This window comes from Camelus ferus, chromosome 21 (genome assembly GCF_009834535.1).
Source record: "Camelus ferus isolate YT-003-E chromosome 21, BCGSAC_Cfer_1.0, whole genome shotgun sequence".
Taxonomy (NCBI): Eukaryota; Metazoa; Chordata; class Mammalia; order Artiodactyla; family Camelidae; genus Camelus; species Camelus ferus.
In genome coordinates, this window is record NC_045716.1 from 29,694,348 (window position 1) to 29,710,881 (window position 16,534).

Consider the following 16,534-nt stretch of genomic DNA (forward strand, 5'->3'; position numbering starts at 1 on the left):
TTAGCGCCCTAGGCATCCTGAGAGAGCGTACCCCGAGGTCACCCCAGGCAGTCCCTGCCCTCCAGGATGGGGTCACACGGTTTCCTTTGCATTCTCTGCTGGATGCCAGGGTGGGCTTCTAGTTGGGCCCTGGGGTCAAAGGGCCTGACTCCAGGGCCCTTGGGCACCGCAGACACAGAAGCTACAAACTCCAGGGCAGTGCTGAGTTGGAGGGAGGCGGAGAGGTGTGTTTTCAAAAGGATGGGGTGCACGTGGCAGGGATCAGGGGTGCTTGATACAGGAGTCAACAGAGCGTGGGGGGTAGTTGCATCAGCTGGGGCGGGTTCACAACCACCTGGGCTGCCTGTGACTGAGGATCCTGTTTGGTTCTGGAAGGATCCAGGCCACCGAGGTTGTGAGCCTGACCAGGCACCCTCCCAGCCCTGACTTCTACCCACAGAGGCCACCTGTGTGCTCTCGGGTGGGATCTGGGCCCCAGGCCTCCGGGAAATGTGGCCTGGTCACCTCTCACCAGTGTCCGCCCACTCCTGGTCTCCTGACCCATCAGCCCATCTCCCAGGGAGTCCTCAACAGAATCCTGCTCGTTGACGTGGTGTCACTGGGAGGCCCGCGAGGTCATCCTTTCAGTTGTTCCAAGTGAGGGGTGCCTTTGTGCCTTGAACACCCATGGTGAAGACCGGACCCTTAAGACGCGGTGCTGTCTTGTCAGTTATCCCTCTTGCCACCCACACCCAGCTCCAGGGACCGAGTCTGTCCTGGAGCCACTGTCCTCCACAAGGGTGGCTGTGGTGAGCTTCAGCCAATAAGACAGAGTCTGCTTGTTGTCTTCTGGGAAGGGGTTTGTTCTCTGAAAATGACAGGCAAGCAAGGAGAGCTTAGCACCTTGCCTTTTCTAGCCTTAGATACATTAGGTGGGGATGTGGTATGTGGAGCTACAGCAGCCATCCTGCAACCAGGAGTCAAACTTTGAAATGAAGAGACAGTGTCCTAGGGATAGTGAAGCAGAGGCTGGGCCCAGGCTGTGATGAAACTGCTCACCTCCCAGGCCTGCTCCCCGCCCTGCGCCCCCCCCCCCCCCCGTCGCCGTGGGCTCAGCCGTGCTGGCAGGTGGTCCTTACAGAGATGTTATTACCTCTCATGGTGTGATGAGCTGGCCAGGCCCTCACACCTAACACCTGCTCTAAAGGCTCAGCTGACCACCTGGGCCTCATTCTGCCCATGGGTTGCTGATGGGTTGTGCCCTTTCCCACCAGATCAGGCCCCACCCCATCTCTTCAGCACCGGCACCAAAGTGCGGGCACACAAGCCCCTCCCCTCCCCAGGTTCAGAAGAAACTAGACAGCCCTTGACCAAGACCCTGCGCCCCAGCTATGGGCCAGACCTTCCTGAGGTCCCTTTGTGACAATAGCCAGGGTCGGGCTACACATCCCCTGGCTAGCCCTTGGGGGACCCCCACAAAGGCAGGCCTCCCTGTGTGGCCATGGCTGCACATGGGCACCCCTCGATTGCAGGGAGAGGCTCCTCTGGCCCCAGCTCTCCCATGGCTGGAGCCTTGGTGCACTGCAGGCCCACTGTGTGCCTGGCACTATCCTGGTGTAGAGGACACAGGACCCAGGCAGGTCGGTGTCAGGTTTTGTGGTGGTACGCGCTCTGAGGGGTAGTTGTGTCCACAGTCTCCTGGCCGTTTCTCGCTTTCTCCGGGGGCACTGGAGGACGAGCTGAGGGAAGTGGCCTTAGGATGATCTGTGATTTCATGGAGACATTCCCCCGTGACTCCCTCCCACCACTTCCCCAACAGGCACATCCAGTGAGAACCAGATGGGGAGTTGTGAGGCCTCATCAGGAGGGGGCTGTGGTCTCCTGCCAAAGGCTGCCCAGTTCTCACGCCCTTTGAAGTCTCAGGCTTGGGGGAGTGGGGCTGGGGTTGCACACAGTCCGTCTCAAAAGCCTCATTTACAGAGCTGGAAACACTGTCCCTCAGGCGCGGTGACATGGGCTGGAGGCAAGATAGCCCGAGCCCAGCAGGCTCTCAGTGCCCAGCGAGTCCTGGGCCTCACGCGGCAGAGACAGAGCCTGGGTTCAGGGCAGTGGTGCCAGCACAGCCCCTGTCACGGCCCCTGCCTCATGATCATGCCCTGGGACCCTCTGCTCCCCTTGGGGTCCTCCAGGGGCAGTGGGCGGGGGGCACAAGGCCCTTCCTGTCCTCCTCTGCATGGGGAGTGGCCAGAAACAAACAGGTCCACCAGTTTGGAAAGTGGTTTGGCAGAATCTACCAAAGCTGAAGATGTGCCTGTCACCAGGCAGAGACACAGGTGCCTGTGTCCACCCCGTATGGGACAACAGCACTGCACTATCTGTGCAGGAAGTCAGGAACCACCCAGACACCCACCATGGCCTGAGCATGAGTGAGCGTTGTGCCCCCCAGGGTGTCTCAGCAGCTGAGTGAGGAGGGGCCAGGGTCCATGTGCACCAGGTTCCAAACAAGGCAAAAGTAACGTGGCTCCCTGGGCAGGAGGACGCCACGGCATTCTGGTGCAATTATTGTTGGATTCACTGACTGACTGGGTGCTGCTTGCCCGGCTGTGTGCAGGATGAGGCATCTGCCAGCCTACATGTTTACAGTTTCTATGCGCTTTTATGTATGGTACACTCCAATAAAAATCACGAACAGGGCAAAAGGGGGCAGCCGTGTGGGTTGTGCAGAAGGAGCAGGGATGGACATGAGCCTGGTCACGCGTGGGCGTACTGGACACACCTTAACGGGACACCCGGCCCTCCTCTGACTGACTTGCTGCCTCAGCTCCACCCTCCATCCCAGCTCCATCCCCTCCCTCCTCGTCCCTCAGAGAAGGGTTTGTCCTCAGCACCAGCGGCCTTCAGTGAGAAAGTGCTGGCGGCACCCACACGGAGTCAGGCGGTCCTGAGGCCAACACGTGGCTGGAGACAGATGTCTGCCCTTGATGTGGTTCCTGGCTCCGGGCTGTGGTGACCTTTTGCAGAGGAAATAGGGACTTAGGGATGGACAGGCAACTCTGTCCCCTTCCTCCCCCAGGATGAGCCAGCTAAGTCTCCTCTGGCCGATGTGACGAGGGTGCCCTCCAGCAGTGCACAGCGAAGGAGTTGGGGGCAGGGCTGTCCGCAGCCACCAGTTAACATGGGGTAGGGGTGAGGGCTGAGGGTGCACAGTCAACAGCCAATGACTATTCCTTAGGCAGAAGGGCACGAGATGAGTTTCAAAGAGGTGGTGGTGCTTTTGTGTGGGGCCTGGAGGCAGGTCCAGAGGCAGCCCTACACGCCCAGGCGCCTGGGTCTGCGGCCAGCTGGGAGCAGTGGTTGGTGAGACTGGCCAGACTGCAGTGGCGCTGAGCTCTGAGGAGCCAGGACAGGCCTGGGTACTGTTGGCGCCATCTGGAGGCATCTAAGGTGCCATGGCTCTCACGGTGCGTCCAGGGCCGCACGCCCATCATGTGGCCACTCTCAGGAGGAGGGGCTCCGTGGATTACTTTAAAGATGCCAAGAAAGGCTCCATTCTCCTTGGGACATCGGCCCACCCCTGACCTGGGAAGGCAGGACCAGGAGAAAGCAAGAAGCTTAGAGATGTCTGGACCTGAGCGGCCACACCCCCAAGGAAGAGGTGGGGAGGTGGGCTGAGGACCAGAAGAGATGCAGGAGCCCAGAGGGCTGGCACCACGGAGCTTGGGGTCCTGGCTGCGAAGTGACCAGACTCTGGTGGAGAAGCCTGGGGCCTCTCCGGCTGGGTCATGCCTGGGCTGGCACTTGTCCAGCCAGGGAGAGGGCGAGTGTGAGGGCCTTCCCAGGGAGGCCATGAGTTGAGAGGGACCCCGGGAGAGCGAAGACCCTTTCCTGCTTCCTGGCAGGACGATGCCTGTGCTTGGCCCCCAGAGGAGGCTGCTGGGCTCCCTCAACTCCACCCCCCAAGCCACCACCCACCTTGGACTGGCCACCAACCAGACGGGGCCCCAGTGCCTGGAGGTGTCTGTTCCCGATGGGCTGTTCCTCAGCCTGGGGCTGGTGAGCCTCGTGGAGAACGTGCTGGTGGTGGCTGCCATCACGAAGAACCGCAACCTGCATTCTCCCATGTATTACTTCATCTGCTGCCTGGCCGCGTCGGACCTGCTGGTGAGCATGAGCAACGTGCTGGAGACGGCCGTCATGCTGCTGCTGGAGGCTGGCGCCCTGGCCACACGGGCTACGGTGGTGCAGCAGCTGGACAATGTCATGGATGTGCTCATCTGCGGCTCCATGGTGTCCAGCCTCTGCTCTCTGGGCGCTATCGCTGTGGACCGCTACATCTCCGTCTTCTACGCACTGCGCTACCACAGCATCGTGACGCTGCCTCGGGCATGGCGGGCCATCGCGGCCATCTGGGTGGCCAGCGTCCTCTCCAGCACCCTCTTCATCACCTACTATGATCACACAGCCGTCCTCCTCTGTCTTGTCAGCTTTTTTGTAGCCATGCTGGCGCTCATGGCGGTGCTGTATGTCCACATGCTGGCCCGGGCGTGCCAGCATGCCCGGGGCATCGCCCGGCTCCACAAGAGGCAGTGCCCCATCCACCAGGGCTTCGGCCTCAAGGGCGTGGCCACGCTCACCATCCTGCTGGGCATCTTTCTCCTCTGCTGGGGCCCCTTCTTCCTGCACCTTTTCCTCATCGTCCTCTGTCCTCAGCACCCCACCTGTGGCTGCATCTTCAAGAATTTCAACCTCTTCCTTGCCCTCATCATCTGCAACTCCATCGTGGACCCCCTCATCTATGCCTTCCGCAGCCAGGAGCTCCGGAAGACACTCCAAGAGGTGCTGCAGTGCTCCTGGTGAGGGGTGGTCTGCGCGATCAAGCCCGGCTGCTGGGCAGAGGGAGGTGGTGCTATCTGGTGGCCTGACTCCCGTGTGCTGGGGCAGTTACTTGGCAATGAGGACAGGCTTGGTCATCTCTGAAGGTGTGGAGGCACAGACCCTCTGGGGCCTGAGAGAGGGATAGCATGAATCTCCAGGAAGAGCTGCGGGGAATGGAGGCAGCTGGGGAGAAGGTGGGGCTGCAGGCACCGGGCAGGCAGGGGGCTTGTGGACACTCTCCCCACACCTGGGGAGCTCCACCTCTGTCCAGAGACCTGTGGCACCCACCTTCGCTGCCGGCTCTGGGGACTGTGCCCCACACACTGGGATGTGAGCTGTGTGAGACTTCTGTTTCCAACAAGGGCCTCAGGGGAAGGAAGAAGGGGCAGGGCTTCAGTGGGAGAGTGGGGCTTCTCTATGCTAAGAATCAGTAGGGACCAGAGAACCGGGGCTGAGCCTGCCTGTCTGTACCACACACACGGGGGAGACGGTGCCAGCCAACTCCTGCTCAGGCTGAAGTAGGGGCCAGTACCCAGTCCCTCAGGGCCAGAAAGCAGTCTGGTAATAAATGCTATGTTTGGCGCAGCCTCTTTCCAGAAGTTGCTTGAAGCTTGAGGCCTGGGAGGAGTTGGGGGCAGGGGGGAAGGGGAGAGAATTAAGTCCAAGAAGCCAGCCAGAAACCAAGGCTGGCCTGCCCAGGTGATGGAAGCCCAGCCCCAAGGGCCTGAGGACCCCAGTCACACCTACTCCATCCCATATCTGCTTCTTCTCTGGGATGCCAACCCCAGCCCAGTGCAACTAGAGTCAGAGGCTGCAGCTCCCCTGCCCCCAGTCACCTCCAGGGTGACAAGACTCAGCAGAAGCAGTATCACCATGACCCATGTGGCCAGAAAATGTCCCTTTCTCTGCCCGGTCCTACAGCCCCTCCTCTATGTCTGCTCCAAGGTGTCCTGGGGGTCCCACGCTGCAGGGTGGCCCTGTGGATGGGGTCTGCTCTCCTCCAAGCACTGCCCTTCTGGGAGAAGGCTAAGTGTTCAGCCAGCCCTGGGAGGTGTAAGGCAAGGCCCCCCAGAACAGAGTCAGGCTGTCCAGGGCTGCAGGGGGTCCAAGCCCCAAGGGAGTGGGCATCTGGGCTGGACTATGCTGCCTGGTGCTGGGAGCCTCTGGGTCCTCCCTCTGCTGCAACCCTGGGCTGAGTTCCCACCCAGTTCCCCCACAGGCACAGTGTATGGTCGAACCCCTTCCTGGTACAGGATCAGTGGAGGAAAAGTGAGGTATCGGCCAGCTTCAAGGCAGGTCTGGTAATACCTGCAGCCCCCTGGCCAGCCACCCAGCTCTGTTTCAACCAGTCCCCACCCCACCCACACCCGCAGCTCCAGCCCTGCCTGCTGGCCTCAGGGCTGGGAGCTGGTTCCCGGCAGGGCAGCCTTTGCTGGGAGACAGGACGATGAGTCAGCCTCGAGCCGGAGCCGGCACCAGAGCCCTCTGGGGATGGAGGGGAGCTGGCCTGGCCCAATGCCTTCCCAGAGGCAGGCAGGAAGGGTGAGGGGCCCTGGCTGACAGGATGCAAAGATTCTTCCTTTGCTCAATAGGGAGGCACAGCCAGCTCCAGGGAAAAGTGCTCACCAGGACCCCCTGAACGGGGGCAGGGAGGGGCTCAAGGCAGCTGGAAGCCAACCACAGAAAGCCACCTCACAGAGACGTTGTGGGGGAGGGGAGTCTCTTGAGAACAAAAGACCCATTTCTAGACTTGCCAAACTGGGGAGCTTCAAGACGGGAAAAGGAGGGGCGCGTACACAGCTACACCACTCCAGCACGGTCTGAGCATGCAGACTGCACAGGTGACTGCTTGGGGACATCTGGACGCTGTGGCTGAGTCCCTCCCTGAAGATCTGTTGCCCAAGTAACAGAAGAACCTTATGGTGGATGTTTTCACTATAACGTCTGCCCCCGAGAGGATGTTAAGCCAGTGGTATTGTCGAGTCAGCTGCCTGTCCCCTTCACTCCCTCCCTTCTTTTCTGACCAGTGGACTCTCTCTTTCTCATTTTTTTTCCTCTAAGACCCCAGCCTTATGCACAAACCATCTCCCTACATAGCCCCACCCCACTCCACCAAATTTCACTGGCTTCACTTGGACCAAGACTTCAGCAGTACAAGCGACACTGGGGAGTGAGTCAGACAGAAAACACTGCTCACCTCCCACCAACCTTGCCACTTCTGTGACTGGCTTGTGTCCTGATGGCAATTGCCGACATCAGTGTTCACTGAGCAGCAGCTACATGCCAGGTGCTGAGCCTGGCAGGGGTGCAGAGCATCCCCACATGCAAGGTCCATTTGGAACCTCATAGCAGCCCCCTGGGGAAGAAGGGGGGTATTCCCTACTGCAGAGGAGAGTGAAGCTCAGGGCTTTCATAGCAACCCGGCGCCACCCTTCTGCACACGCAGCCCTGCTGACTCAGGCGTTTGGAGCCTTGCCCCATGTTTTCTTCCTCCTCAATATTTCAGTGCCTGTTGTAGCCTTTTCCTGCCTCCCCCACCCCACAGAGATCCGCCAAAGCTCAGAGTACCTTGTCTGTCCCTTCTCGACACAGGACAGGGAGCTGGGAGGCGTTCATGTTGGCCTTTTGGGGTGGGAAGATGGGGTTGTTCCCTAAATGGGTGTGGACAAGAAAGACTCTCCTCGTAAAGCCGAGGAGTGAGGCTGCCGCTTGGGTGGGGTAGGGTGAGCAGCGGGGGCAGGTGCCGACGGCCAAGGGGGGCTTCTATTGTCCTCCCTGGAGCTCGCCAGCCCCTCCTTTCGGGTGCGCGGGGCCCCCGGACCCCGCCCCCGGGGCCCCCAGACCCGGGCGGCGGCGGCGGCGGCGGCGGCGGCGGGAGGAGGTGCTGCAGCTTGCGGTCGAGCGGGGATGCGCGGTGCTGATGCTGCAGCGCCCTGCCGCATTTTGCGGCGGCGTCCGCGGATTGGCCCAGCGCGGTGACGCCAGGCCGGGCGCGGCGGGCGGGGTCCAGCCTATAAGAGCGGGCGGAGGGGGCGGCAGATCCTCCGCAGCCAGCCCTGTCCAGTCCGCGCGCGTCCTGCAGCCGCCCGCCACACGCACCGAGCATGAGGGAGATCGTGCACATCCAGGCCGGCCAGTGCGGCAACCAGATCGGGGCCAAGGTGAGGCCGCGCTCCGCCCCCATGCGCCGGGCTCCGCACCAGGCGCACATCCCGCGTCCCCACCTCGAGCTGGCCCCCGGGGGGAGGGAGCAGGGAGGCATAGTGCTCCCCGAGCCGCACCCCGAGCCCCACTCGCCACTGCGAAGCAGAGAAAAAAAGGACCGGACTGGCCTAGCTGCGGGCGGCCGGGACGCCAGGATCCCCCCCTGCCATTCCCACACCCACCTTTCCTCCGCCCCTGACCGGGTTACCTCGGGCCTGCAGGAGCACAGTGCAAGTCAGCGGCTACGCTCCATCCACCCGCAGCTGCAGTGGCAGATGTGGGCACCGGCTGGGCGTGGCCCTCTTCTCTGGGGTCGCAACGCAGCCTCGAGTGAGATGGGTGGGGTGGGCAGGTTTGGGTAATGCTCCCCGCCAAAGCGGTAATGATTCCCTCTGCCCCCCACCCCAGGAACAGGATGTCCTCCAAGTGACCAGAGGCGCCCCCATACCCCCACCTAGCTTTGACAACCCTCAGCTTCCTGGCCCCACCCTATTCCTTTGTTGGAAGAGGGGTTGGGCCCGGACTCAGGATGACCTTGGTCCAGGACTGGACTCTCCCTCAGCGCAGCCCCGCCTGGGCAACCCCCAAACCTAGCCGGGGTAGTGGACCAAGCCCGCTCAGGGACCTTCTCAGGGTTGGACCTGAGAACAAAGCCGGGCTAGGGGTGGGTAGGGTGGAGAGCTGTGGAACCGCTAGGCCCCTCCCCTCCATTGTTAGCCCACCTCACAGATGTTGGGACTGAGATGAGAAGGGGACTGCGTTATCCGCACCCTTCCCCAGCAGGCAGGTGTCACATCCCTAAGTCGGGATGCTGTCCCGGGCCCAAGGTCACAAAGGAAGTGCAAGACAGAGCCTCCTGCCCTCTAGCTTTCATTCCCTGCAGATGCCCAGCCCAGGGCTCAGGCTGGGTGGGTGGGGCCTGCTGCCCACTATGTTCTCCTCAGAACAATGTGGGGGGAGGGGATGGCTTTGTCAGCACCAAGGCCAGGGACCCAGCACGGGATGGTGTCGAGCTGGTTCCCCAAGGAAGCAGTGGGAGGAGACAGGTCCTGGAGGGGAAGGGGCCAGGGAAAGGCTTCCTCTGGAGGCTGTTGCCATGGAAACCAGGCAAGAACAAAAAGAAGCTAATTACAACTGGGCTGGGGCAGCCACGTGGCTGACATGTAAATTGCAACTTGGGCTCTAGGGTGGAGGCGCCTCAGATGGGGGAGAAGGCATAGTGGGGAGACGCCCTAATCACCGAGGAGACAGCTGTTCCTGCCCGAGGAAGGGGGCGGGGGGAGGGAGAGGCCTGGAACACCAAGGCCTCAAATTAAATCAGGGCTCTGGGGGCAGTCTCTGACAGCTGCCCTGGCCAAGCAGAAGGGGCCAAGGACTCATTAATGTGGTCATAGAGGCCAGGCCTGCCCCGAACATCTGCTCCTTCAAGGGTCAGGGGTCACCGGATGGAAGGAAGGCAGCCTGAGTCCCACTTGAGCCTCGGGGAGTGGAGATCCAGTTAAGCCTCAGTTTCTCTGGCTGGGACAGGCACATGTCAGGCAAAAGCAGGCTCGTGCCCCAGGCTGCAGCCCGGGAGTGTGGGGCAGGGCAGAGGCAGCAGCCCAAGTGCTGGACAGTGTCCTCTGCAGACATTTTTCCTTCTTCTCAGTACTGTTGGCCTTGGGATTGCTTATTATTTTTTATTTGTTTTGTGTTAATTTCCTTAACTTATATTTGTTTTTAAGACGAATATCTGATCCGTTTTAACAATTCAAATGAGAGGAAGGTGGATTTTGTGAAAAGGGGAATCGTTCCTTCCTATTCAGCCACTGCCCTTTGAGTGGTTTCCTTCCGGCCTCCCTGCCCTGGAAAATCTCCAGAACCGAACTGCAAGTGCTCAAAGCTGGTGTGGGAAATTTGCCTGCCCAGGCCCTAAGCACCTGTCCTGTGGACAGGCCGTTTCTGGATCATTTGTATTTCCTGCTCACATACTGACAGTGGGCTCCCTGGTGGGGGAAAGCAAAGTTCTATTCAGCACCACCAGCAGCTGACTCGGGTGGGCAAGGGGGGCTGCTTTCCTGCTTGAGGGTGGGCCGCCTGCTCTGGGGAGGGGCCTGGCTGTCAGGAGGGGTGATGGATCGGGGCTAGGAGAGGACACGCCTCTCCCAAGGGGCGACATGACAGCATTAGCAACTCCTGACAATGAGCATTAATGTTGGGTGTTGTGCCAGGTGCATTGAGAGCTTCACTTCACAAGGGTGTGGTGCGATGAGGCTGGGTGTTGCCCTTCCCCCAAGGATAAGAGAACTCGATGATCGGGGAAGTTGGGGCACCTGCCCAGGAGGGAAAGGGCAGGAGTTTGAGTCTAGGCCTTTGTGGCTACATCAAGAGTGGGCGGGGAAACCTCACGACCCCCACAACGGGGAGTGAGTCCGAGGCCCCTCACTCCTCCCCTAGGGGAGCAGGGTGGTCCTGGAGCCTTTGTCTGCGCCCCCCACCTCGGCCGCTGGGCAGGGCCTCAGAGGGGCGGCCCCTGGCCCTGAGCCAATGGGAGAAGGGATTTCCCAGTTTGGAGGCCCCGCCCCCTCTCCCAGCACCTCCCAGCTGGATCCCGAGGGGCGCTCGCTGTGCTGTGCGCGGTGCAGGGAGAGGCATGAGGTCCTGGAGGGGCATAAGGGCCCCGCAGTCTGCCAGCCCTCCCTCGGGGGAGAGGCCGCACCCTACTTGCCTCAGGCTCCTGTGCGCCCGCACCGCCAGCCTGGGCGTGACAAAAGGTCAGCACCACGGACAGCGCCGCGGCGCAGGGGCTGACGTGGTCGCCGTGGCCTGGACCCTGGCGTCCACGCGTCATCTGGCTGTTTTCTCATCTGTAGTGATAGTCATAATTATTATTTAACTTATAAAATTGTACTTTGTCATTTATTACATGCTTATTTTTTAAAATTTTTGTTTTTTTTTTTTTTTGAGGGGAGTAATTAGGTTTACTTACTTATTTTTTGGAGGAGGTACTGGGGATTGAACCCAGGACCTCATGCATGCTAAGCATGTGCTCTACCACGTGAGCTATACCCTGCCCCCTATTACCTGCTTATATTATATTCTATTAAGCTGTTTATTTTACATTATAATTTGCATTAGTTTAAACTACAAAAGCGATTATTAATACATTCTCCTTCTGCAAAGTTGAAACATTGAAGGTCAGGCTAAAGTGCCCACCTCACCACCTCAACCCTTTAGCTCCCCCTCTCCAGGTGGGACTAGTCAGCCTTCCATTCTTCGCATCCATTTTCTGTGCATATGACCTACATATAAAAAAAATAGCAACTGCTGCGAGGTTCTCATTTTTACGCTGTGTGTCATTGCAGCATGCCTTTCCCCTCAAGGACGCGCCTTGCAGATGATCATTTATTGTGCCACAGTAACCCAAAGTGTGTTGATTTTTAAATTACCTTTTATTTTTATTTGTTAGTGAATATGGCTTTACAAATTTAAATAGCATCTAAGGACTTTTGACTCAGTGAGGCCAGCATTTGCTGAGTGCTTTTGTGTGTCGGGCCTTGAGCTGACCACTTGAAGTGCGTACCATCATCACGGCCACTTTACAGATGAGAAAACAGAGGTCCCAAGAGGCAGAGTCACTGGCTAGTGCTGGGGTCTGCACCCACTCCAGTCCTTTGTCTTCTGGAAGCCTTTGCAGTCCACAGATGGGTTCCAGAGAACTTTCCATAGATGCACTGATGGCACAGTGACTGAGTCTCCTGGCTCCACACTTGCCATCTCCAGCTCACCCCTCCTCTACAGGGGCCGTGGGTGTCCCTGAAGCTAGAGGTTTGGGGTGTCCAAGGGCTGTGGGGCCCAGACCCCCAGCTCAGGCTCTCAGACAGCCTCAGGGAGGAGGAGGACACAGGGAGACAGCAGAGGTAGGAAGTTCCGATTAGGCCCTGAATTTACAAGGTTAATTCACACTTAAGGCAAACAAAAAAAGAAAGAAAGAAAAGGAAGGAAGGAAGGGAGGGAGGGAGGGAGAAAAAGAAAACTTATCAATGATAAAAACACACACAGGAGGAAGAAGTCCATCCCTCCACTCTCACCAGGAGCTGACCTTCAATAACAGTCTTCCTGGATGAACTGCCAAGATTCTTTTGTGCATTTTATAATAATGACACTGTTCATACTTTCCAGGTTTAAGTTTTTAAAAATTTCTAACTAATCTTTTTTTTTTCTTTTGAGAGGTTAGTAACAACTGCGCATGACAAAATTTCCAAAACCAAACAAACAAACAAACAAAACCCCCAAAGGATGTGCAGTGCGAAAGTCTCTCCCACAACCTAGGACCACACTCTCAGGCACAGCTGCCAGGAGCAGACTTTCATGTGTCAGAGACATCTATACATAGACAAGCACATGAAGACTGTTTTCTGACTGCTTTTTTCATGGAACAGTCTTTTCACCAGCACTTGGCTCATACATAGAAGCCCCTTGCTACTTGAGGCCTTCATACCCATTTGTCTGAAAGTCACCCTAACCCTGAGGGGCCAAGGGGAGGGGCACTAGGAACTCACAGAGTGTGTGACCACTGCTGCACGGGCAAACTGTGCTCCGAGACAACCTGGAAGTGCCCCTGGGGTGAGTGTGGAGCGCTCTGCAGCCTTCCCTTCCCCCAGGGTCTGTCTCTGCATGCAACATGTGTGCTAATGATTGACTCAGCACCCAGTAGCCACCACACACTTGTTCACATGCTTTGCACAGTGTAACTTGCTTTATTCTCATAACAACCTGCCTTCATCATCAAGCCCTCTGAACAGGTGAGGACACTGAGACACAGAGAGTATTCTGGACCAGCCCAAGGTCACGCAGCTGGGAAGGGGTGGTCCAGCTCCTGAGGCTGGGCCCTGCTCTGTGCTGCCCTGCCCTGCTGCAGTCCTGGGAGAAGCACCATGATTTCCTGCCCACAAGGAGCAGGGCAGGGGGCAGTGGGGAGAGTAAGCCCTTGCATCGGGGCTGCACCCTCTCTGCTTGGCAGGCTGGGTGAGCCCAGGCATGTCACCTCCCACTCAGGGCCCCTGCGGTTCCTGTTGGCCGATGGCATGCTGGAAACTGCCAGGCCCTGCCGCTGGATGTCCTTGCGCAGACACTGAGGTGCACATGTGCTCTGGGCCCCGACTCCGTCTCTTACTGTGGGCATCTCCACGTTCTCTGTACCTCAGCTCTCTCATCTGAAAAGAGGAAATTTAAAAAAAAAAAAACCAAAAAACACCCTCAAGAGGGTGTTTATTATGAGTTCCTCATGGAGAAGTGGCCTGTCCAGAGTCCCTGCTCGGCCAGTGCAGAGCTGGGTCTCGGGGCCCTGACCACCCTGAGGGCTTTGGTCACCATGGACGTGCATATTAATTATGGCAGTTTTCTTACAGGTGGCAGAACCTGGAGCTCTTTTGTGAAGTCACTCAAAGGGGCCAGTACAGGCTTTTGAGTCCAGACCCCTCATTGTGTACTTCAGGGCTTCAGGGTACGGGAGGGAAAGGGCCTGGCGGGGGTCATGACCACCTCCTGATCCTGCTGTCCCCCCTGCAGTTCTGGGAGGTCATCAGCGATGAGCATGGCATAGACCCCAGTGGCAACTACGTGGGGGACTCGGACCTGCAGCTGGAGCGCATCAGCGTCTACTACAATGAAGCCTCTTGTGAGCCCCTACCCTTGACGGGGCTGGGGTGGGCTACCTCAGCCGCTGGGCCCCAGCACCTCTGCCCCCTACTGGGGGGCTGGCAGGTGTACCCTGAGACTCAGAAGACAGACAAGGAATCCTAGTAACTGCCGCCCTAGTGGGGTTCACGTGTACTCAATGGCCACAAGACACATGCCGTGGCAAAGAATGGGTGGGGCCGGGCTCAGGAGGCCCATGAGAGGATCCAGAGCAGGGTCGCCTGGAGAGGTCGGGCGGGGCCTATCCAGCAACTGGTATAAAATGGTGCCCTTAGTGAACTTGCAGAATATTGACCTGCCCACATGGATGTGAGATTTGTCCTGCTCATACAGGTGTTAACCACGACCCCCTTTCACACGTGGTTCCAGCCTCTCTGACCACAGAGCCTGAGCTCCTAGGGTGAGAGCAGGAGGTTGGTAGGCTGGGGCAGGATGTAAGGGCAGGAGGAGTGCCTCACCTCTGCCACCCACATAACCCACCTCTTCTGTCAGCTCACAAGTATGTGCCTCGGGCCATCCTGGTGGACCTGGAGCCAGGAACCATGGACAGCGTTCGGTCTGGAGCCTTCGGGCACCTCTTCAGGCCTGACAACTTCATCTTTGGTAAGTTCTCCCTGTCCCACTGTCACGGTGGACCCCACTGCATGCAGAAACAAGGATAGAGTCACCCCCGACCATGTCCCTGCCGGATAGGACTGATCCTCTCGACTTGCAGCTGGTGACAGAGTCCCAGAGAAAGGGTTCTGTTCTGGGAACAGAAACCACTGGTGATTTCAAGCAGAGCAATGTGAAACAGAGACTTGAGGTTCCAGGATCCTTAGACAGCTGAGGGGGCAGAAGCCAGGGGCCCCAGAGGACTCCAGTTCATGTGCATGTGGCGTTGCTCTGATCAGGAGGTCAGGGAGTCCTCACGCCCGTGACTCCAGTGGCAAGGCCTGGGTGCTCACACAGTGACAGGAGGAGGGCTCACCCAGCTTCCACCTGCCAGAGCTCAGCACCCCAACTTGTGGGCACAGCCCTCATCCCAATCCTGAGCTGCAAGGGATTCTGGGGGTTATAGTCTGTGCTTCCAGCACAGCCAGCCAGAGGGTGAGTGGACTGGAGTGGAGGGCTGATCAACTCCTCCAGGACCCCCTCGTGAGGCAGAGCAGGAGCTACAACTCCAGGTGCTTCTGTCCAGATCCCATGACCCTGGTCTCCAGGCAGTGGCAGCCCCAACACACAGCATGGCTGGTGCTGAGTCACGGAGCGGGTAGAAAGTGCCGGCAGCCCCACTTCACAGAGGGCAGCAGGCACAGGGCTGCTTCCACAGTTGCCCTCCAGGGTGGGATGTTCAGGCAGGCGCTGGTGGTCTGACCCTGTCTATGTCCCCATGACCCCCTACAGGTCAGAGTGGGGCTGGCAACAACTGGGCCAAGGGCCACTACACAGAGGGCGCTGAGCTGGTGGACTCGGTCCTGGATGTGGTGCGGAAAGAGTGTGAGAATTGCGACTGCCTGCAGGGCTTCCAGCTGACCCACTCACTGGGTGGGGGCACGGGCTCAGGCATGGGCACACTGCTCATCAGCAAGGTCCGCGAGGAGTACCCTGACCGCATCATGAACACCTTCAGTGTGGTGCCCTCGCCCAAGGTGTCGGACACGGTGGTGGAGCCCTACAACGCCACGCTGTCCATCCACCAGCTGGTGGAGAACACGGACGAGACCTACTGCATCGACAACGAGGCGCTGTACGACATCTGCTTCCGCACCCTCAAGCTGGCCACCCCCACCTACGGGGACCTCAACCACCTGGTGTCGGCCACCATGAGCGGCGTCACCACCTCCCTCCGCTTCCCGGGCCAGCTCAACGCCGACCTGCGCAAGCTGGCCGTGAACATGGTGCCCTTCCCGCGCCTGCACTTCTTCATGCCCGGCTTCGCGCCGCTCACCGCCCGGGGCAGCCAGCAGTACCGCGCACTGACGGTGCCCGAGCTCACCCAGCAGATGTTCGACGCCAAGAACATGATGGCCGCCTGCGACCCGCGCCACGGCCGCTACCTGACCGTGGCCACCGTCTTCCGAGGGCGCATGTCCATGAAGGAGGTCGATGAACAGATGCTGGCCATCCAGAGCAAGAACAGCAGCTACTTCGTGGAGTGGATCCCCAACAATGTGAAGGTGGCCGTGTGTGACATCCCGCCCCGCGGGCTCAAGATGTCCTCCACCTTCATCGGCAACAGCACGGCCATCCAGGAGCTGTTCAAGCGCATCTCGGAGCAGTTCACGGCCATGTTCCGGCGCAAGGCCTTCCTGCACTGGTACACAGGCGAGGGCATGGACGAGATGGAGTTCACCGAGGCGGAGAGCAACATGAACGACCTGGTGTCCGAGTACCAGCAGTACCAGGACGCCACGGCCGAGGAGGAGGGCGAGATGTATGAAGACGATGAGGAAGAATCCGAGGCCCAGGGCCCCAAGTGAAGCAGCTGGAGGGGTGGGATGTGGCCGCGGCCAGGACCAAGAGGTCTGTCCCCAGAGCCATGAAGCCACTGACACCCCCCCCACCCCCACCAGGTCAAGTCGCATCACCCTAGGGCTCCCGAGTGTTCGTCCTTCAGTATCTACAGCATCCCCGCCCTGCGTGAGTCCACTTGGCTCAGTCTTCTGCCATAGGTCATTTCCATTTTTGTGTGACCCGTTTGTCTCTCTGCTTTACTGTCAGCTCCAGGCCTGATGTTTTATGGCTTTTTCCTTTCGACTGGTTTGTGTTTATATTTTGGGGGGATACTTAATAAATTTATTGCTGTCAGACACCC

At 58.9% G+C, this 16,534-nt stretch overlaps 2 protein-coding genes across 2 annotated transcripts; both read left to right on the forward strand.

Annotated features, from left to right (window-relative positions):
• Positions 1-67: 67 nt before the first annotated feature.
• On the forward strand, positions 68-5,436 carry MC1R (melanocortin 1 receptor). Its single transcript, XM_032464700.1, has one exon. It carries the CDS (start codon positions 3,883-3,885, stop codon positions 4,834-4,836), a length of 954 nt encoding a protein of 317 aa, XP_032320591.1. The 5' UTR covers positions 68-3,882; the 3' UTR covers positions 4,837-5,436.
• A 2,424-nt stretch (positions 5,437-7,860) lies between these two features.
• On the forward strand, positions 7,861-16,534 carry TUBB3 (tubulin beta 3 class III). Its single transcript, XM_032464698.1, has 4 exons — positions 7,861-8,015; positions 13,609-13,717; positions 14,230-14,340; positions 15,124-16,534. The coding sequence occupies exons 1-4, from the start codon at positions 7,959-7,961 to the stop codon at positions 16,197-16,199; spliced, it is 1,353 nt and encodes a 450-aa protein (XP_032320589.1). The 5' UTR covers positions 7,861-7,958; the 3' UTR covers positions 16,200-16,534.

What these genes read in the sequence shown, in the direction of transcription:
- MC1R (XM_032464700.1), top strand. Translation starts at nt 3,883, where the DNA reads ATGCCTGTGCTTGGCCCCCAGAGGAGGCTGCTGGGCTCCCTCAACTCC.
- TUBB3 (XM_032464698.1), top strand. Translation starts at nt 7,959, where the DNA reads ATGAGGGAGATCGTGCACATCCAGGCCGGCCAGTGCGGCAACCAGATC. An exon ending in GCAACCAGATCGGGGCCAAG is followed by an intron (nt 8,016 to 13,608) that starts GTGAGGCCGCGC and finishes TCCCCCCTGCAG; the next exon opens with TTCTGGGAGGTCATCAGCGA. An exon ending in CTACTACAATGAAGCCTCTT is followed by an intron (nt 13,718 to 14,229) that starts GTGAGCCCCTAC and finishes CTCTTCTGTCAG; the next exon opens with CTCACAAGTATGTGCCTCGG.